This window comes from Rhinoraja longicauda, chromosome 9, assembly GCF_053455715.1.
Source record: "Rhinoraja longicauda isolate Sanriku21f chromosome 9, sRhiLon1.1, whole genome shotgun sequence".
In the NCBI taxonomy this organism is placed as follows: Eukaryota; Metazoa; Chordata; class Chondrichthyes; order Rajiformes; family Arhynchobatidae; genus Rhinoraja; species Rhinoraja longicauda.
Window position 1 is genome coordinate 56,155,992 of NC_135961.1, and position 22,186 is coordinate 56,178,177.

At 45.1% G+C, this 22,186-nt stretch overlaps 1 protein-coding gene across 1 annotated transcript in view; it reads left to right on the forward strand.

Moving 5' to 3' along the window:
* mthfd1l (methylenetetrahydrofolate dehydrogenase (NADP+ dependent) 1 like) overlaps positions 1-22,186 on the forward strand; it is a 172,549-nt gene that overhangs the window by 36,823 nt on the left and 113,540 nt on the right. Inside the window, exons 8-16 of the mRNA XM_078405549.1 lie at positions 371-473; positions 5,306-5,403; positions 8,554-8,651; positions 9,433-9,606; positions 11,378-11,514; positions 12,678-12,724; positions 14,051-14,158; positions 19,226-19,300; positions 21,720-21,822. Coding sequence (XP_078261675.1) covers positions 371-473; positions 5,306-5,403; positions 8,554-8,651; positions 9,433-9,606; positions 11,378-11,514; positions 12,678-12,724; positions 14,051-14,158; positions 19,226-19,300; positions 21,720-21,822 — 943 coding nt within the window. The remainder of the gene's footprint in view (positions 1-370; positions 474-5,305; positions 5,404-8,553; positions 8,652-9,432; positions 9,607-11,377; positions 11,515-12,677; positions 12,725-14,050; positions 14,159-19,225; positions 19,301-21,719; positions 21,823-22,186) is intronic.

Below are 22,186 nucleotides of genomic sequence, written 5' to 3' on the forward strand. Positions count from 1 at the left end.
TCGATTTGATTTTGGATGCTCTGTTTCGGTATCTGTGATGCACAATTCTATTTCATGGGGTGGTGCCATGTTAAATCATTGCTCCATTGGCAACTTGCTCCTGTGACCTTGTAACATGGTACTAATAATCTAAGTGAAATGGCTCTGTATGTCCAAGTCCATGTCTGTTTTATTGCTAAGGATAAACTATCAATAAATTTGTTGAAATGCAGTCCACAGGTAGCCATTTGATGAAACGAACCTATCCCAGCCCATAACTCTTCCGATGTTGATTAAGCTACCTTTAAGACTATTGGGGGGTTTTTCCCCCAAATTATTCTGATTCCCACAAGTGATTTAAGGTGCTTTTTCTTCGTCCTTGTTTGTTCAGGTGAATCAGACTGATGTGGCCGTGGTGACCAGTCCCCCTCCTGAAGGCTGTAGAGATGACTGGCTGAGAGCTGACTCAACCATAATCGCCTACGACCTGCCAGGTAAAAGAGTGGTTTGGAACGCCTGAGTAATCAGCTCTTTAAGATGCTGTTGACGAGAAGTGGTTCTGTAAAGAAACGAACGTGCACTATAACAGCAGGGAATAAGCTGTTCTTGTATCTGGTTGCATGTGGTTTCAAGCTTTAGTATCTTGTGCCAGACTGGATAGAAAGCAGTGAAATTGAACAAGGTGCGAGTGATCTTTGGTTACGGTAGCTGTTTTCCCAAAGATGGCGTGGATGGAGGGGAGATGAGTGTGTGTGTGATGGATACCACAATACCATGTCCTACACCAGAGGTTGAGTGGATGTGATCGGGGTGTGTTCACAATTCTGCAATTTCTTGAATGTCTTGAGCAGAGCAGTTGCCATATCAATTTAAATTGGTAACTATCTCCCAAAGGGGATCGATTCCTGGAAATATTGCAAAATACAAGCTCTGTGTTTGGTAGAGTAGTAATTCTATAATGATATGGTACATTGGGAGAGGTGCAAATATTTTGCAATGTGGAGATGTTTCACCAAACTATAATTAGCCAAGTTATTGTGCGGTTGTGTTGCAACAGAGAAGGAAGAGCAAATATTCATAAAAATAACAAAGTCGTAGTGACTCCTGCCAGTTAGTTCCCTCACAGCCCGCAATGTTCACCATCACTGTCTTCACTCTTGCTGCACTCCTGCTCATGCAACCCAGCAGTGATGGGATGCAGGAGCAACTAGGAGCACTGTAATCCCCAGTAGATCCCGGCTGTTGCATTACTTATCAAATCATCCAACGTCAGACAATACAATACAATATATCTTGATTGTCATTGTACAGGGGTACAACGAGATTGGGAATGCGTCTCCCATACGATGCAATAAATCAATTAGCTAATCAGTATTAATTTAAACAACCCAATGAAACAAATTAGAACAGTTTTAAAACAGAATAAAGTGCAAGTAGATCTGTGCCGGTGAGGACCATCCTTGTTCTGTCGGGGGGGAGGGAGAGCACGAGCAGAACTATGGGACACAGAAGGGAGCAGGCGAGGGATCCATCAATGACAGCAGGGGGGGGGGGGGGGGGGGGGAGAACCACGATTACTAAAGATCGAGGACATCTCGGATGTCAGGGCGTGCAGCGTAGGTTTACTAGGTTAATTCCCGGAATGGCGGGACTGTCGTAAGTTGAAAGACTGGAGCGACTAGGCTTGTATACACTGGAATTTACAAGGATGAGAGGGAATCTTATTGAAACATATAAGATTATTAAGGGTTTGGACACGTTAGAGGCAGGAAACATGTTCCCAATGTTGGGGGAGTCCAGAACCAGGGGCCACAGTTTAAGAATAAGGAAAGATGTTGACAAAATGGAGAGGGTACAGAGGAGATTTACTAGAATGTTGCCTGGGTTTCAGCACTTAAGCTACAGAGAGAGGTTGAACAGGTTGGGTCTTTATTCTTTGGAGCGTAGAAGGTTGAGGGGGGACTTGACAGAGGTTTTTAAAATTTTGAGAGGGACAGACAGAGTTGACGTGGGTAGGCTTTTCACTTTGAGAGTGGGGAAGATTCCAACAAGGGGACATAGCTTCAGAATTGAGGGACAAAAGTTTAGGGGTAACATGAGGGGTAACTTCTTTACTCAGAGGGTGGTGGCTGTATGGAATGGGCTTCCGGTGGAAGTGGTGGAGGCTGGCTCGATTTTATTATTTAAGAGTAAATTGGATAGGTATATGGATAGGAGGGGATTAGAGGGTTATGGTCTGAGTGCAGGTAGATGAGACTAGGTCAGGGAGAGTGGTCGGCGTGGACTGGAAGGGCCAAACGGGCCTGTTTCCGTGCTGTAGTTGTTATATGGTTATATGGTTAATAAGGGGTAGGCCATTTAGAACAGAGATGAGGAAAAACTTTTTCAGTCAGAGAGTTGTAAATCTGTGGAATTCTCTGCCTCAGAAGGCAGTGGAGGCCAATTCTTTGGATGCTTTCAAGAGAGAGCTAGATAGAGCCCTTAAGGATAGCGGAGTCAGGGGGTATGGGGAGAAGGCAGGAACGGGGTACTGATTGAGAATGATCAGCCATGATCACATTGAATGGCGGTGCTGGCTCGAAGGGCCGAATGACCTACTCCTGCACTTATTATCTATTGTCTGGGAATGTTGCCCATGTTCAAGTATTTGAGAACATCCTTGAATCTTTACTTCCTATCAAAATGATAATGTCTTCCCATGACAGAACTCTGTGTAATGTTTAGTTTAGAGATACAGGAGTGGAAACAAGCCCTTTGGTGCACTAACCAGCGGCCCCTGGACACGAGCACCATCCTACAATGTTTTCACCAAAGCCAAATTAACCATGTACGTCTTTGGAGTGTGGGAGGAAACCCAAGCAACCGAGGAAAACTCACGCAGTCATGGGGAGAAGGTACAAACTCCATACAGACAGCACCTGTAGTCAGGATCGAACCCGGGTCTCTGGCACTGTAAAGCCAGCAACTCTACCCTCCACCACAGTGCCGCTCCTGTGTTGAAAGTTTCTAATCAGACATGCCCGCGATACAGAGTTGATTCCCATGCACAGGCTGGGTAATTAGAGTCTCTGCTCTCTGGGAGTTGTTCTCATAGTAGACACTGGCATTGATTTAAAACGCAAAGTGCTGGAGTAACTCAGCGACGTTTCAGTTTTGGACCCGTTCAGCTTTAGAGATGCAGCTTGAAAACGGGCTCTTCAGCATAATTGAGTCCACGCTGACCTTCAATCTCCCCTTCACACTAGTTCTATGTCATCCTACTTATTCATCTACTCCCTGCACAGTGGGGGCAATTTACAGGGGCCAATTAACCTACAAACCCACACGTCTTTGGGTCTTGGGAGGGACCCAGAAGAAACCCACGCGGTCACAAGGATATCGTACAAACTCCACACAGACAGCAGCCGAAGTCGGGATCGAACCCGGGTCTCTCGAGCTGTGAGGCAGCAGCTCTACCAGCTGCGCTTCTCCGTCGCCCTCCTTCAGAATGAAAATCCTTGAGTCGAACGATGGGCAACAACCCAAAATGCCGCTTATCCATGACTTACACAGGCATCTGACAGGCTGGGTTTCTCCAGCACTTTGTGATTTATTCAGGATATCGGCATCTGCAGTTCTTAGTTTTATCCTGACATTGATTTGTTTTTTTCTGCCAGTGAATCTGGAGCACATTTGCAGAGAATGCACTGGTGCTATCCTGCACCACTGTGCCTGAGTTTAGTATCAGACGTGCCAGTGTGTTTAGAGGTGCCTACTGTTGGAAGTTTGTGTCTCAGAAATGGATAAGCGGACAGGGCTCAATGCTGCCTGGTGGATGATCAACGTCGTGCTAGATCTTGATCTTGAAACAAACCTTTGCTTTGTTGGCCAGAGCCTATGTTGGTGTACTGAAGATGGTGGCTCATTTCATCATGGTCTGCCTTTGTTGGGTCTCGACCCGAAACGTCACCCATTCCTTCTCTCCTGAGATGCTGCCTGACCTGCTGAGTTACTCCAGCATTTTGTGAATAAATACCTTCGATTTGTACCAGCATCTGCAGTTATTTTCTTACACTATGTGAAGCAGTCCGTGTTTTACAAAGTCTTGGGCGCCATTTTTTTCAGAGAGTGCTGTTGTGTAGCTTGGACAAGTTGGTAAAGGACCTTTCAGTTTTGCAAATGTTAAGTGTAAGGCCTGTCCTCATCAACGAGTCGACAATAACTTGGAGCTTAGTTTTCCTGCGTGTCATCTGCATCGTGAAGCTGCCGTGATCTCGTTTTTGGAGGGCGAGAAAATGCAAGTGGACTTTCACATTTGATCCTCACCAATGATTATCCTTCAGTCGGTATTACTAAAAGGAATATTCTGGTGATTGTTTTCTCTGCACAGTTTGTGTGCAAATATCCTGTCTGCTTGCGGTATTGTCAGTGACTGAACCCTGGAATGTTTATTAAAAAAAAGCAAGTGTTGAATGTATTGGGATTGGGATAGACACAAAAAGTGGGAGTAACTCAGCGGGACAGGCGGCATTTCTGGAGAGAAGGAATGGATGACGTTTCCTTCTTCAGACTGAGTCAGGGGAGAGGGAAATGAGAGATATGGAAGGGTAAAGTGTGGAAACGAGAGATCAAATAGGACGAAGTTCAAAGAAAATGTAGAATAGATGATTGTTAGCTGGAGGAAGATGACAATTGTGCTAGTGAAAGGCTTTGTGCAAATGCAAATTATTATCTATGGTTCTTTAGAGACACAACGTGGAAACAGGCCCTTTGGCCCACCAAATCCACGCCGCCCATTGATCACCCATATACTAGTTCTGTTATCCAACTTTCGTTATGTTATATTTGTGTGTTATCTTACACACTAGTGGCAATTTACAGAACCCAAGTAACGTACAAACCTGTACATCTTTGGGATTTTGGCGGAAGCTGGGGCACCCGGAGAAAACGCACGTGGTCACAAGGAGAACGTGGAAACTCCGCATAGACAGGATCGAAACTGGGTCTCTGGCGCTGTGAGGCAGCAGCTCTACCGCTGTGCCACTGTGCTGCCCTCGGTGAAGTTCTGCCTGTACCCCAAACACTCTGCAAACTGGGCCCAAGACTGTTCAGGTGTCTTTGATATTTAAAGAAACTTGAAATCAATAGATCTGAATGTTTTGCTGCCTCGTTCGTTTTGTGTTAGTGATTTTTAGTGTGTAGCGTCAGAGCCACAGTCCTGCTGGCTTAACGTTCGAAAGTCAGATTTGATTAATTTCACTTCGTTCAGTTGAGGTCTTTCAGGAAGCTTCTTTTGATATTCTAAGTGTATCTGGCAGAACTGTTCTGTGTTTCGTTCCTGCTACAGCCTTTAGCTCGAGGTCTGGCTGCCAAGATTTCCAGCACAAAGATCTTGGACCATCGCACGATGAAATTGGACTCCTGACAGTGGCTCTGCGGATCAAGGTAGGGAAAAGTTTCCTTTCCCATCCCCCGAGGGAGGGAGCCTCTTTGCTGAATTCTATTTTATTATTCCACAAGCAGGAGACGTGAGCTTGCAGGTCATTCTCCATAAATGTGAGGCGTGTGCTTGCTGAATCTCTGATCAAGTGCGTGTAGGAAAGAACTGCAGATGCTGGTTTGTACCGAAGGTAGACACAAAGTGCTGGAGTAAATCAGTCTGAAGAATGGTCCGGACCCTGAAAGGTCACCCATCCTTTTTTCTCCAGAGATGCTGCCTGACCTGCTGAGCTACTTCAGTTCGTGTCTACCTTCTATTATAAAGTATCCTTAAAAGGAAAGCATGAAGTGGAATTAGCCTGGCTTACTTTGTTACTTTGTCTGAAGAAGGGTCTTGACCCGAAACGTCACCCACTCCTTCTCTCCTGAGATGCTGCCTGACCTGCTGAGTTACACCAGCATTTTGTGAATAAATACCTTCGATTTGTACCAGCATCTGCAGTTATTTTCTTATATTATATATTGTTACCACCTTTAGTCACAAAATATTGTGATTCTGGACAAAAGATTCTAATGGAGGATCAGTAACAAAACCTGTCAACCATTAACTTTGCTATCTGCCTGAGAGCCAGTTTGGCTGTAGACTAAAACAGAAAGGCACAAATTGCAGGAGTAATTCAGCTGGTCAGACAGCATCTCTGGAGGACATAGATAGGTGATGTTTTGGGTTGAAACCCTTCTTCAATTAATTATGGTGGTGGTGTCCCCTAGGAGGCGGGTGGGGGAGGGGGAGGGGTGGGGGGGGGGGGGGGTGGGGGTGGCAGAGAAACTAGAAGAAAGGAGAAGCAGGACAAAGGGAGAAAGCCAGGATGAGCAGGGTTTCTGATGGGCAGATGGTTGGACAAACGCCAGGGATTCAAATAAGGAGTGAGGCGGAAGGATTGAAGAGTTGCTAATCGTGTAGCGAGAGGAAGGAATGAAAAGGGAAGGACAAAATAATTGAGAGTCCAAGTGGGTCACGGGGAAGAGAGGGGGAGATAAAGAAGAGGTGGGAGGGGGTGGGGGGGAAGAATTCGATGTTCGTTTTGTTGGGTTGTAAGCTATCCAAACGGAATATGTGCTGTTTCTCCAGTTTCCCCACCTGGGCTCGGTCTTTTTTTTTAGATTTAGAGATACAGCCCACCGAGTCCGCGCCGCCCAGCGATCTCTGCACATTAACACTACCCTACACACACTAGGGACAATTTAAAAAAAAACATTTACCCAGTCAATTAACCGACATACCTGTACGTCTTTGGAGTGTGGGAGGAAACCGAAGATCTCGGATAAAACCCACGCAGGTCATGGGGAGAACGTACGAACTCCGTACAGACGGCGCCCACAGTCAGGATCGCACCTGAGTCTCCGACGCTGCATTCGCTGTAAGGCAGCAACTCTACCGCTGCGCCACTGTGCCGTCTGAAGAGGATCCCGACCCAAAACGCCACCTATCCATGTTCTCTAGGGATGCTGCCTGACCTGCTGAGTTACTCCAGTGCTTTGTGTCTTTCTTTTCAGTGGCATTACTGTTGGTTACTGCCAGTTGTCACCAGCCATTAGTCGGTTTCTGCATACATTTGGGTGCGTTCCTGGGCACTTTCCTTGGTTCCGTTCCAAAGGCCTCTGGCCTGGAGGAGGATACTCTACATGAAAGTCCATCCATCATCCCTGCACTCAATGACCTGTTACTAGACCCTGAATGAAAGGCATTTGAAAATTTGAAAATTGTCATCATTTTCAAACACAGCTCCACATACCCTCTGGGCCTAAAGCTCTCCCAGGTTCTGTGCTCACAAACATCTCCATTCACGCATCCCAAATTTCCAAAGTAACGCTGCCCCAGTCTGCTAATGCATCCAATTCACTCCCAATGCTTCTTTTTGACTCTTGCTACTTACCTCCGAAAGATCCTTTTCAAAATTGCTTTATTGTGCATGCGTTTTAAACTCCTACGCTATTAGCTCAGTTAAATCTTAATGCAGCATCCGAAGGCACCCCAAATATGTTTGGGTTTATATGAACATAGTCTATTGTTATAGGTTGTCCGAGGTGCATGCCATTTCAAGAAGACACTTAACCTTTTCATAAGTGTAAACTAATAGGTCTTTGGAAACCACAACTATTCCGTGACCTTTCTGCCCTGGGCCTCCCCCACTGTGAGGCCACACGCAAATTGGAGGAACAGCACCTCGTATTTTGCCTGGGCAGCTTCCAACCCAGCAGTATGTGTTGTTTTCTTTAATTTCAAGTAACCCCTGCATTTCATCTCTCTCTGCTCCTCCCCCACCCTCGCCATCTTGCCATTTCCACTGTTCGCATCCATATATCTCTTCTTTATCACCTGTTCCACAGTCAACAATGGACCGTTGTGGATCCCACCTTTCCTTGGTCATAGGTGTCACCTCGGCTTTGTTCTGTACCTTTTCATACCTCTAATTTACCTCTCCCCCTCCCCCCCGACACTCAGTCTGAAGAAGGATTTTGACACGAAAAACGTCACCTATTCCTTTTCTCCAGTGATATTGCCTGACCCGCATGAGTTATTCCAGCGCTTTAGACAATAGACAATAGACAATAGGTGCACGAGTAGGTCATTCGGCCCTTCAAGCCAGCACTGCCATTCAATGTGATCATGGCTGATCATCCACAATTAGTACCCCGTTCCTGCCCTCTCCCCATACCCCCTGACTCTGCTATCCTTAAGAGCTCTATCTAGCTCTCTCTTGAATGCATTCAGAGAATTGGCCTCCACTGCCTTCTGAGGCAGAGAATGCCACAAATTTACAACTCACTGATTGAAAAAGTTTTTCCTCATCTCCGTTCTGAAGGGCCTACCCCTTATTCTTAAACTGTGGCCCCTGGTTCTGGACTCCCTCAACATTGGGAACATGTTTCCTGCCTCTAGCGTGTCCAATCCCTAAATAATCTTATATGTTTCAATAAGATCCCCTCTCATCCTTCTAGATTCCAGTGTAAGCAATTCAGTGTGTCTAGCTTCGGTGTAAACTAGCATCTGCAGTTCCTTCCTACACATACGTATTAGCTGAATTGTCAGGCTCTTGCTGGGTGTATAATCTGTGAACATAATTTCCTTTTCTTGATGTGTTTTTCCTTCAGAACACAGTGGAAAGCAGCGCCCGGTGGTTGAAACAGCAACAGCCCAAGAGATGGAATCTTCAACTCCTCAGGTTGCACCCCATCTCACCTGTCCCCAGGTAAACGTATCAAAACCTAGCTTTCCTTGAGTGTGGTGGTTTGCTCTAATGGGATTTTCATACTTCATGCCCCAGTACAATTAAACTGCTATAATCAGCGAACTGATCATTTGGGAATCCCAATGGTTCTATCCCTCGTTCACCAGGTGACTGGTACCATCTTCTTCGTCAATTGCTGGTGCCCTGGTTCCCAAGCTCCAATGCAGCTTACAGGGTTCACTGGAAGATTATTATGGTTTTTTTGGGGGGGGGATAATTGAGTTACAAGGTTGTTGGAGTATTAATAAAACAAAGTTCAATGGTATGGAAAATCTGCTCGTCCAGTACCATCAAATTCCCCCGCTTGCTTCTGTTTTAGGATTTTGGGATACAGTGCAGAAACAGGCCTTTCGGCCTACCGAGTCCGCGCCGACCAGCGATCCCTACATACTTGAACTATCCTGTGCACACTAGGGACAATTTACAATTATACCCAGCCAATTAACCTACAAACCTGTTCCTTTGGAGTGTGGAAGGAAACCGGAAATCCCGGAGAAAAGCCACGCAGGTCGTGGAGAGAACGTACAAACTCCATACAGACAGCACCCATAGTTAGATCGAACCCGGGTCTCTGGCGCTGTAAGGCAGCGACTGTACCGCTACGCCACCGTGCCACCTTGCTGGGGCTAACAGTTTTGCTGTGGGTGACACTGAGTTTGGAAGACCTTGTTTCTAGGGGCGCACGTGTGGCACAAATTGGAACCCGTTTACTGATCGGAATCCCGTGTTCAAATGTTTTCAGTGACATTGAGATCTCCAGAGCACAGACTCCAAAACCGATCAGCCTCCTCGCCAAAGAAATTGGGCTACATCCAACTGAAATAGAAGCCTACGGAAGGAACAAAGCAAAAGTAAAACTATCTCTCTTGGACAGATTGAAGAACCAAGAAGAAGGAAAATATGTACTGGTTGCTGGGTAGGAACTTTTTATTTGCTTTTTTTGTTTGATTAATTTCTTTAAAATATTTATTTCCTGGCACTCTTGTCTGAGTATTCTACTGCCATTATTTAAGCTGTTGCTTTTTGGAAAGAGTTGTCGCTGTAACCATGCGAGAGACACTCTGAAAAGGCTTACACTGAGAACATATCCAATTACAAACGGGTCCAAATCTACAGAATCAAAGTTTGAAGCCCAGAAGGTAGCGATTTTGTCCATAGAGTCCATAGCGACTCTATGTAACTCTTTGTAACTAGAGATGGTAAATATGATCACTGGCATCCGATTAAGAATTAAGGATAAACTTCTGTTAACAGAATACTGGTGAATAGCACAGAGGGAAGCAAAATATCTGTATAAAGAGTCTGATAGTGTTGATAGTGTTCAATGATGTGAAAACAGAAAAAGATATGTGTGGATGATGATTGTAGGTGAAGTCCCTTTGGGCTGAACAGCCTGTTTCTCTATTGTGAATTTTATATAAATTTGGTAAATCTCTTTGGCAGGATTCTGTACGGGACGAATGAATGCTGGAGTCACAGCTTTATATTTTACAATTTATTGAAATGATTTGGATGAGCTATGCCCAAGATTTGCTGATGAAACGGCTCAGTAGAAAGTTGTGAAGAGGGTGTATAAAGGATAGGTTAAGTGAGTGGGCAAAGATCTGATGAGTGGAGCGAAACAAGGAAAGGTGGAATTGTCCATTTAAAGGGGGAGGGAAGGAAATGGAAAAGCTAAATGGAGACACTGGAGGTGCAGGGAGATCTGGGTAGGTAAGGCAATTAATGTTCATCATTGGAGAAATTGAACTGATTAGAGAGATTGTCCCCCAGTAATATAGGGCATTGGCACGACTATATACAAGTTGGTAGGCTACGTGACCACTGTGATAGCCCTGGCCTGTGTCGGATCGGAGGGCTAGCGGATGTGGGGAGAATACTATTGGATTGAGGTGAATTAGTGTTGGTTGGTTGGCACAGACCGAGTGAACCAAAGAGCCCATTTCTGTGCCGTATGATTGTAAACCAAGGCGCCATTTGCCCAGGCTACAGCTGCTCGTAACCCTACAGTGAATAGCAGGAGTTTTCCCAGTGTCCATTACAGTGTTTACCCCGACTCCGTGGGACAAGTTTACAGCGGTCAGTTAACCTACAAATCGACATATCTTTGGGATCTGGGAAAGAATCGCAGCATCTGGATCGTAGGGAGAACATGCAAACTTCACACAGACAGCATCAGAGGTCAGGATTGAACCCAGGTCATGGGAACAGGGTGATTTCAGAGACTTTAGATGCTGGAATCGAGAGCAAGCAAAAAAAAATTGAGTAATTGGAGGAACTTGCTGGTCAGGCAGTATCTGTGGAGGGAAATGGAGAGTCAACGTTTTAGGTCGAGACCCTTCATGTAAGCTAGATGAAGGGTCTCGACCAAAAAGGTCAACGTCAATGGATGTTGCCAGATCATGGGATCTCCTGAGGCAACAGTTCTAATACTATGACGTGAAAGATGCATATCTATCGCCGGAGAGATGACTATGTGGTGTTCCTTTAGTTTATCACCAAAATATTAATCTAGAATTTTATGCTCAAATTAATTGGAGTAATGATTTTGTCTATGAAAGCACTCTTGCTCTTTGGTCGGCAATTATTTTCATTGGGCGATTTGTGTGCTTGAGTTTATGGGAATAGACTTTGTTCAAATTGAACAATTGCACCACTACTAATTTCTCGGCTTCATTTTTCTCCAGAATTACACCGACTCCTCTGGGAGAAGGAAAGAGTACAGTGACTATTGGATTGGTTCAAGCACTGGGTGCTCATCTCAACGTTAATGCATTTGCTTGCTTGAGGCAGCCGTCACAGGGGCCAACATTTGGTGTTAAAGGTAATCAACTTACGGCAACTGCATGCTAAACAGTTAAGCAATTTTTATTCCTTGGACAAATAGCGAAATTGTCAAGATTGTTTGATTGTCGTACGCAGCTGGACTGGAACAATGAAATTCTTACTTGCTGCAAATGGGCGCAGCGGTATTGCTGCTGCCTTACAGCGCCAGGGACCCGGGTTCGATCCAGACTACTGCTGCTGTCTGTATGGAGTTTGTACGTTCTCCCCATGGCCACGTGGGTTTTCCCCTGGTGCTCCGGTTTCCTCCCACACTCCAAAGATGTACAGGTTTTGGCTTTGGTAAAAATTATCCCTAGTGTGTAGGATAGTATTAAAGTGGGAAGCACGCTGGTCGGCGTGGACTCAGTGGGCTGAAGGGCATGTTTGCGTGCTGTATCTAAAATTAAACTGAACTAAATGCAACAACACAACAAATAAATAACCAGTTAAATTATCAATTATTCTAGCTAAATCAAACTATGGAGTGCAGACCAAAACACAAGGATCATATCTGGATAACAGTGTGCAGTTGAAATGCCACCTTAATAGTACCAGAGAAAACTTGTATCAGGAGGATCTGATTGTAGTACTGATTGTTCCCAAAAATAAAACAAAATAAATAACAAAGTCAACCATATGTTAATTCAAATAGGGTCCTGTAAGCATGTCCATTACATAAGTTACAATGCAAAAGAAGAACGTCACGATCTTTCTCACTCACCGAAGCATAAAGCAATAAAACCTACAAAATCATTGTAGTTTTGTACAAATTTATCATAAATACACCTAATTAACAGTTTTGAAAGCAGTATTTTCTCACCTCAAAGAAGCAAAACTGGAAAATACGGATGAAACGCAGGTCTGTGTACACACAGCAGCTCAGCCAGCGAGAATGTTTAGCTCTTGCGACCTATGACCTGGGCATGCACAGTCGAGATACCAAACTCGCTTATTAACAAGTGAGTTGGACTTTTATGAGTTATGACAACTTTGCAATTGCTTTTACTAGTAGCATACTTATGATTACCAATACATTAAATAAAATGAAGTTTTCTGAATCATTAAATCTTGGGTTCAGTAATGGATATATTACAATGTAAATAGTGAGCAGAGTGAAGTCTATATTGCAGTTCAATGTAACCAGTGATTGTTTCTGGGCAGGTGGAGCTGCAGGAGGTGGATACTCTCAGGTCATCCCCATGGAGGAGGTGAGAAGTCTGATGCTTAACCATTTTGATTTATTCACAAAATGCTGGAGTAACTCAGCAGGTCAGGCAGCATCTCGGGAGAGAAGGAATGGGTGACATTTCGGGTCGAGACCCTTCTTCAGACTGATGTCAGGGGGGTGGGACAAAGGAAGGATATAGGTGGAGACAGGAAGATAGAGGGAGATCTGGGAAGGAGGAGGGGAAGAGTGGGACAGAGGAACTATCTAAAGTTGGAGAAGTCGATGTTCATACCACTGGGCTGCAAACTGCCCAGGCGAAATATGAGGTGCTGTTCCTCCAATTACCGGTGGGCCTCACTATGGCACTGGAGGAGGCCCATGACAGAAAGGTCAGACTGGGAATGGGAGGGGGAGTTGAAGTGCTCGGCCACCGGGAGATCAGTTTGGTTAATGCGGACCAAGCGTAGGTGTTCAGCGAAGCGATCGCCGAGCCTGCACTTGGTTTCGCCAATGTAAATAAGTTGACATCTAGAGCAGCGGATGCAATAGATGAGGTTGGAGGAGGTGAGAGCTTAACCATTTTGAGTGCCTTACTGCATTCTTAAATTGCAAGAAACTTGAACATTGATGGATTTGCTTTTAATTGGATAGAACTCACATGAAAAGAAGTGAATGGTTTGACACAATGCACCGCTGTTTCTGCTCAACAAAGCTTCCTCCCACCATCTCTATGACAGGCATATCCTTCCATCCCTTCTCCATTGTGTCCTTCCTCTCCTTTTGAATGAATGGGTGGTGCAGCGGTAGAGTTGCTGCCCTACAACGCCAGAGACCCGGGTTTGATCCCAACTATGGGTGCTGTCTGTAGGGAGTTTATATGTTCTCTCCGTGACAGCGTGAGTTTTCCCCAGGAGCCCCGGCTTCCTCCCGCACTCCAAAGACGTACACGTTTGTTGTTTAATAGGCTTCGGTAAATATTTTACATAGTCTCTAGTGTGTAGGATAGGGCTAGGATACGGTGGTCAGTGGGCCAAAGGGCCTGTTACCAATCTGTATCCCTAAACTATATTAAACGAAAAAAATTAGCCCCATGTGCTTCAGAAGCTCCAAGAGTTAGCACATTCCACATCATTCCCCACTTTCAGCAGGGCGGAGTTGGGAGAGAAAAGGTTTGCCATGGGTTCTTTAATACAGCGTGTTTTTGCTGTTGATGGAATTCTGTTATCTAGGAGCTAAGTGCAGAGCCAAAACTGAATCAGCAAACTGTCAAAGGAAAGTTAGTTTATTGCACCAGTAATAGTACATTTGGGCTTATGCATCGTGCTTTAAGTATGTATTGATCAATTGTTTCTGTTTTACATTGTAGTTCAACCTTCACTTAACTGGGGACATTCATGCCATTACAGCAGCCAATAACTTGTTGGCTGCAGCTATTGATGCTAGGATGCTACATGAAGCTACTCAATCAGACCAGGTGAGCTGTCTACTGTCTACTCACAGGCTGGTGTTTCTTCTGGAAGCATAACAGTTTTTCTTTTTCATTGCATCTTTTTTCTCATTCCCTCTTTTTCTTTCAGATATCATTTATTTAGAAACTTAGCAGTAAATACCGTACAATCTGGTGTCATCCTTCACAAGGCATTCTATTTGCTTATTATTTCCACGTTGTATCAGCAAAACACTGAGTTTTTCTTTACGTATTCCATGAACGAAACACTAACTTTTTTAAGGCTTTTTAAACACTAATTCCAAACCCACTGATAGTGAAAGGGCTTTAAACTGTGCTTTTCTCGATACTTTGTGGTGACTGTGCCAACCAAGTGTGTCAGTAGCTCATAGTCCTGGACTATATATAGTCTATATATATATGTGTGTGTGTGTATGTATGTGTATGTGTGTATGTATGTATATGTGTGTATATGTATATGTGTGTATATGTATATATATGTGTGTGCGTGTGTATATATGCATGTGTATATATGTTTATATATACACATATATGTATATATATATATATATATGTGTGTGTTGTGATGTCTTGAGAGGTCGGGAGCTTTTCTCTTGAAGGTTGGGAGGTGTGGGTGCCGGAAATGAAGACAGAAAAGTTCTTGTTTTCAAACTTAAATTCCATATATTTAGTCTTTTCCAAAAACAGGTAAACTTAATTGTTTGCAGACAGGTACACAAAACCAAAACAGGTGGTTAAATCAAAACTGTAGCTTGCTGCCTTCTTACAAAATATAACTCAAACACCCTCTCCCCCCCCCCTCCCCCCCCCCCTCCCCTCCCCCCCCCCTCCCCCCCCCTCTCCTCCCCCTCTCCTCCCCCTCTCCTCCCCCTCTCCTCCCCCCCTCTCCTCCTCCCCCCCTCTCCTCCCCCCCTCCTCTCCTCCCCCCCTCTCCTCCCCCCCCTCCCCCCCCTCCCCCCCTCCCCCTCTCCCGTCGTTGTCTCTCTCTTTAAATATACTACTTCCCTTCCCTTTTAGCTCCCTCACTGAGGCAATCAGCTCATCTGGTTCAGCTGGGCAGCAATCAGTGACAGCAGCAATCAGCAGCAATCAGTGTCAGCAGCAATCAGTGTCAGCAGGGCAGGCAGCCCTGCTGACTATGGGTTCTGTAGTCTTTTGCTGGCAGCCATGATGGTTTGTAGTCCTTGTTGCATCCACCGGGAGGAAATGTATCTCCCCTCTATGACTCTACCTCTCATGATATCACAGTGTGTGTATATTTGATATATATATATATGCATGTGTGTGTGTATTTGTGAACATGTGTATATGTACACACACTAACTTTTTTTTCTCTCGTTTATTACATTGTTTACAGTGTACTGCGTTTACATATTCTGTTGTGCTGCTGCAAGTAAGAATTTCATTGTTCTATCTGGGACAAAAGACAATAAAACACTCTTATCTCTATCTCCCTTGGACATTGGGATCTGTCCGTGCGACATTCAGTGGATGGTTTGCATTGGAAGATTTGCAAGTTGTTCTTAAGTTATTCTCCTTAAGGAGCAGTTGACATTTATCCAGGTGTGCCCATTCCCTCCCCCGCCCCGGAAACATTAAACAAGACCACCACATCTCCTTCCAGACCTTCCGGGCAAATGCACGTTCCGTAAGGAGATGGATAGTGGTCGCACCTGCAACTTAGTCACCTCAAGGGCAGAGTGCTGCAGTGTGGAAACTCTGGCTGTGCATGAAAGATCTGCCGGCGAGAGTGCTCCTGTTACCAGCCGAGCAAGGTCTTAATGTTTGTTGCAGACACGGTCTGCTTGGCAACCCAGCAGGAACTACAAAACCCTCCCTATCTCCCTTCACCCCCCAAAAACGCTTGACTCGCACCCATTTCTCCCCTCCCTCTCCACTTCTACCTGCATTCTTTCCTCTAGCTTCACACAGGCCATCAGGACTGTCAACTTTGATAACCCCAGAGACTAAATTTTTGTCGACACTTTTTGTGCTATGTTTAGTAACTTATTAACTTTATTTATATGCTGTAACTGTAATTCTTTTTGTGCACAACCCGCAGGCATTGCCACTTTCATTTCACTGCACATCGAGTATGTGTATGTGACAAATAAATTTGACTTGACTTGACTTGACAATTCACAACGCTTCTATGTTTTTGTCTCACTCCTGTCTTTTTATCTCTGACCTTTGTCCACCATCTAGCTATCAAACCTCCCTCTCCCCTCACCTATCTGAACCGATTACCTGCCTTGCTTTGAGTTTTGTTTGTAAACCAGCATCTGCAGTTCCTTGTATCTAACAGGAACCACCATCTCCACTGCCCGACTAATTCCTTCACTGTGTGCCACACCTCACAACCAGGTTCTCTCCTGCAGTAGAAAAGGAAGTATACACCCACAATCTCAGATTCTTTGTACCTTGGCCATATGATCCACCCAGTTAGTGATGCAAGTCCCAGACCCTCTGAATTAAAGTCCCAGCATCTTCAAGTAATTGGACCTGATGGTGAAGTAGACACAAGATCGGTGTTCAAACTGCCACAATATTGGCCTTTTACTGGAATTTCTCCCTGGTAACTTGCTCCTTGTTTGAGCCAGGGCATTGTATGGGTTAACAAGGCGAGCAGTCTCTAGGATCTGTGGGCGGCATGGGGCGGAGTAGTGGTAGAGTTGCTGCCTTATAGCGCCAGAGACCCGGGTTCGATCCTCACTACAGGTGCTGTCTGTGTGGAGTTTATACTTTCAATAGTCAATAGTCATTTATTTGTCACATACACATAAATATGTAGTGAAATGAAAGATTACCCGCAGTTCAACAGAACCAGCGTGGGTATTCTCATGCTTCCTCCCACACTCCAAAGACAGACAGGTCTGTAGGTTAATTGGCTTCAGTAAAGTTGTAAATTGTCCCTAGTGCATGTGGGATAGTGTTAGTGTGCAGGGCTCACTGGTCGGCGCAAACACAGTGGGCCGAAGGGCCTGTTTCCGTGCTGTATCTCTAAACGAAACTAAAGATTGGGTAGAGTCCCAGGCTGACAAGATTAGTGCAGTACCACAGAAACATTGTACCACAGAGGGTGTTTTCTCTTCGACGTAGACCTTAAATTGAGACATTTCAATCCTGTTGGATAAATACTGTAAGGGGTTTCTGCGCCGAGCTTTCGCCCGACCTAAGGTCCCCGTGCCTTGCTCTGATCCCTTGACCAGGCCGCGCACACTGGTTCCCCCTGAGTGGTTCGACCCACTCACCCCTTACGGTTCTAGACACTGGACTTAGATGCAGGAGCGTTGATAGTGCAGAAAAATTCAACCAGACCAGATTTGAAGACCAGGGTTTAAATGGAAAAGGCTTTTATTTAGCGCTTGGGACTATTGTCCATGAATACTTATACAGTTCTATAAGACATGTCTATAAAACACATACCGAATCACATGAATACTTAGAACTATGAATCATAAAACACACACAGTTCTACAAGACATATACACGACTGTAAGATGGGGAACGTACGACACATCGCAAAATTGACCAACACATATTTCATTACACACCCAACGTTTATTCAAACCACCCTCCCCTCTACACTAAACTATGTCCAGGATATGCAAGATCGGGGTGCATGCTCACCATGGGGCTATTACTGGGGTTACTGGCTGTTCGTTTTGCAGTATTTCTCCTCGAGTTGCGTGCCTGTTCCTCTCTCTTGCATCCGTTCTTCTTGCCTGTCTTTTCTTCCTCCTGCATTCGTTTGACTTCCTTCTTGCGTCCGTTTCTTGCAACCAGGTTTTCTCTCCGTTTTGAACCCAAAAGTCGTGGCCAGTTATACTATTCTGACCCGTCCTATCTCCCGCCAGATCTTGGAATCTCTTTGTTCAAAAAGATATGTATGAGTTCTTTCTCTGATCTGCGCTTATGTCCGGGGATACCGGGGATGGCCAGGTAGTTTTCTATGGGCTATTGTGCCCCCTTAACGAGATGAACTGTTTAGGTCGGCTTGGGGCATTGTGAGTATGCTGATGTCAGCGCCCCAGTGTCTGGACTTCGACCTGGTTTCGCAGGTTTCTGCATGGCCAATACCCATCCATTGTTCTGGCCGTGGCTTTGCAGAAACCTAGAGACTGGGTTGTAAGGTTTTTACTTTTTGTGGCTGGTCACGAGGTCCTGCGGCCATTTTAGGACCCACAGATTGTGACATCCCTTGGTAAACTGACTGCAGCCTTTCTCCGCTATCAGCCCCAGTCTCCCGTTTAAAATGTCCAAACTGCAGCTCTTTGGTTTTGGTGTTGCTTTCCGAATGAGGGAAAACTTCTCAAATCTTACAATACTAACATCACGTTTATTATTGAACTAATATTTGGAGGTGTCTCTTATTAATTTGAATCCCAGAGTGGTACTTAGAGAATTTAAATTCAAGTAATCTAATAAATCTGCAATTTAAAAAGAAAACTTGATGATGATAAAGAAACTACCTGGTGATTGCACAGTTTTTTAAATTCCATCTAGTTCTCTACTGACTTCGTTGGGGAGGGAGAAGGTTGGATGCCTCTCCTGGTCTGGCCAATACATCACTCCAATGGAGACCACTCTTAACTTTAAATGGTTGAGTGAGCCACATAATTCTGAGAGGCAATTTTGAGGGGCAATCGATATTGTCCTTGCCAGCTGTGCCCACCCACTATGAATAACTAATACCACATGATAGTACCTGAGATGATGCAAAGAAAACATGAGTAGATATTTAGCACATTTATCCCTCAAACTGTGTGACAAAAACAGATGCTGTGATTGCTTCCTTTGCAAATGAGCGGCCCCTGTGCCTACAAGAAAGCAAGAACCACATTTCAGAGACGCTTCACTGGCTGTATAACCCTCTTAGCTCACTGAGGTCATGTAGGGCTTGATATTTTTCAATATAATGGTAATTATATTGTACTAATTGATTTTATTTCGTGACATTTAAAAATTGGCAGTGCAGGCCCAAGTGATATGGGTCGCAACATGGGGGGTGCTTCCCTTCCTTCAGAGATGTATGTGGATTTGTTTTGATGTTGTTATGGTTCACCTTTCTAGGCACTCTATAATCGCTTGGTGCCTAATGTGAATGGAGCGCGACACTTCTCTGCCATCCAGCTTGCACGACTAGCAGTGAGTAAAACGTGTTCAATAGTATTCCTTTCCTGTGTTTAATCCCAACGGGCGGCACGGTAGCGCAGCGGTAGAGTTGCTGCTTTATAGCGAATGCAGCGCCGGAGACTCAGGTTCGATCCTGACTACGGGTGCTGTACTGTAAGGAGTTTGTACGTTCTCCCCGTGACCTGCGGGGGTTTTCTCTGAGATCTTCGGTTTCCTCCCACACTCCAAAGGCGTACAGGTTTGTAGGTTAATTGACTGGGTAAATGTACAAATTGTCCCTAGTGTGTGTAGGATAGTGTTAATAGTGTTAGTGTGCGGGGATCGCTGGGCGGCGCGGACTTGGTGGGCTGAAAAGGCCTGTTTCCGCGCTGTATATATGAAATTAAAGTGTCTCTGTCTCGTTCTTTGATCTTTGATCGGACTTTGCTGGGCTTTATTTAACACAAAACGTTATTCTCTTATCATGTATCTCTACACCGTGAATGGCTCAGGTGTAATCATGTATTGTCTTTCTGCTGACTGGTGCACGTGACAATCAACGATTCTGAACTGAACTCCCCGTCTCCCCCTCTCCCGATTGAAAGCGTCCACCAGTCAGTGAGTTTTTCTTTTAGAGATACAGCGCGGAAACAGGCCTTTCGGCCCACTGGGTCCACGCCGCCCAGCGATCCCCGCACATTAACACTATCCTACACCCACTAGGGACAATTCTTTTACATTTGCCCAGCCAAATAACCTACATAACCTGTACGTCTTTGGAGCGTGGGAGGAAACCGAAGATCTCGGAGAAAACCCACGCAGGTCACGGGGAGAACGTACAAACTCCGTACAGACGGCGCCCATAGTCAGGATGGAACCCGAGTCTCTGGCGCTGCATTCGCTGTAAGGCAGCAACTCTACCGCTGCGCCACCGTGCCGCCCTTATTACTGGTGACATGCATTCAAAATGTGAAGAGTACATCTGCCATTCATTCTACTGGTGGCTTTGAACAATTTATGGTTTACCAGGAATCCATTTGGCTGGGGGGGGGGGGGGGGGGGGGATATCCTTCTATCTGGCAATGTAGGAAGCTTTTCCAATGAGACAGTTGTCAGATAATTTGCCACTAAGCTTGCCCAAACTATTTAAAGCATTGGAACCTCATGGGTTGGCATCGTACCATGATGATGGGGGTTTTATAATAGTTCTGTCAAAGCAAACCACAGTGACGTCATGGCCAAGAATGCACCCTAACGCCTCTACGTCATCAGACTAAGGAAATTCAGCATGCATCAGGATGCATTACAACTTGGTTTGGCAACTGCTCTGCCCAAGACCGCAAGAAATTGCAGAGAGGTGTGAATGCAGACCAGACCAGACAATCGCACGAACCAGCCTCCCCTGTTTTCACTGTATCTCTGCACACATTAGAAATAATAAACCAATACCAAAAGTCAACCGACTTCTTGTGGGAAATTGTAGCAGGATGTCCTTTGATTTATTTACTGTGGATTATGATGAGTGTTTATGGCCTCCAATAGCTGTAAACCAAGAGCCATCTGTTCCTACTAAGTTCCCTTTGGCAGTGCTAACTCGTGAACAAAGATGTTGCCTGCCTTTCATTGGCTCATCTACTTTGAACTTCACAGCTTTTTAGAAGTTGTTCTTTTTATCTTTGAATCCAAGACCAGAGGCAAAAATCATAATTTTGGGAAGTTACTGGTGTGAAAGAGAGGGAGGCTCAAACTAAGTTTATATGTGTTATCTAGTGCAGCGAGCCTTGGTGTGAGTAATGGGTGATCAGGATGAAAGACACAATAGACAATAGGTGCAGGTGTAGGCCATTCGGCCCTTCGAGCCAGCACTGCCATTCAATGTGATCATGGCTGATCATCCACAATCAGTACCCCGTTCCTGCCCACTCCCCATACCCCCTAACTCCGTTATCATTAAGAGCTCTATCTAACTCTCTCTTGAAAGCATCCAGAGAATTGGCTTCCACTGCCTTCTGAGGCAGAGAATTCCACAGATTTACAACTCTCTGAGTGAAAACGTTTTTCCTCATCTCCGTTCTAAATGGCCTACCCCTTATTCTTAAACTGTGGCCCCTGGTTCTCGACTCCCCCAACATTGCGAACATGTTTCCTGCCTCTAGTGTGTCCAATCCCTTAATAATCTTATATGTTTCAATAGGATCCCCTCTCATCCTTCTAAATTCCAGTGCATACAAGCCCAGTCGCTCCAGTCTTTCAACATAAGACAGTCCCGCCATTCCGGGAATTAACCTAGCGAACCTACGCTGCACTCCCTCAATAGCAAGAATGTGTGAATCCCAAAATATTTTTTTTAAATTAGCATTTTCTGATTCTTCTTTGTTGTTAATTTTTTGTTAATTGCCAATCCCCTGCACTCAACCTATTACAACTTTGTGTGGGTATTTTTTCGACACAGAGGCTGGGGATCAAGGCGAAGGAGCCCCGCGCACTGACACCAGCAGAGATGGCCAGGTTCGTCCGCTTGGATATTGATCCATCAACAATTACCTGGCAACGAGGTGTGTGGTGGTCTTAAACTAAAAAAACGGCAGAAATCTTAGCATTGACATCTGATTTAAGTGTAAAGAGTTTAATTTATTGTCACGTGCATTGAGGTACAGTAAAAAGTTTTTTAAAAGGAGTCGTTTGACCAAAGTCTATGTGAGCGCTTGACACCTGTGACTCCCCACTCTTGTGCAAATATAACATGATGTCCGAAAGCACGATGTGGCCACTGAATTACTTTTATGTGTGTAATTACCTCAAGTAGGGTACAGACCAGCCAATTTGCGAAAAGTAGGTAGATACGCGGGGAGCAGCAGATGCCGGAATCTGGAACAAAACGCAAAGTGCTGGAGTACCTTGGCGGGTCAGGCAGCATCT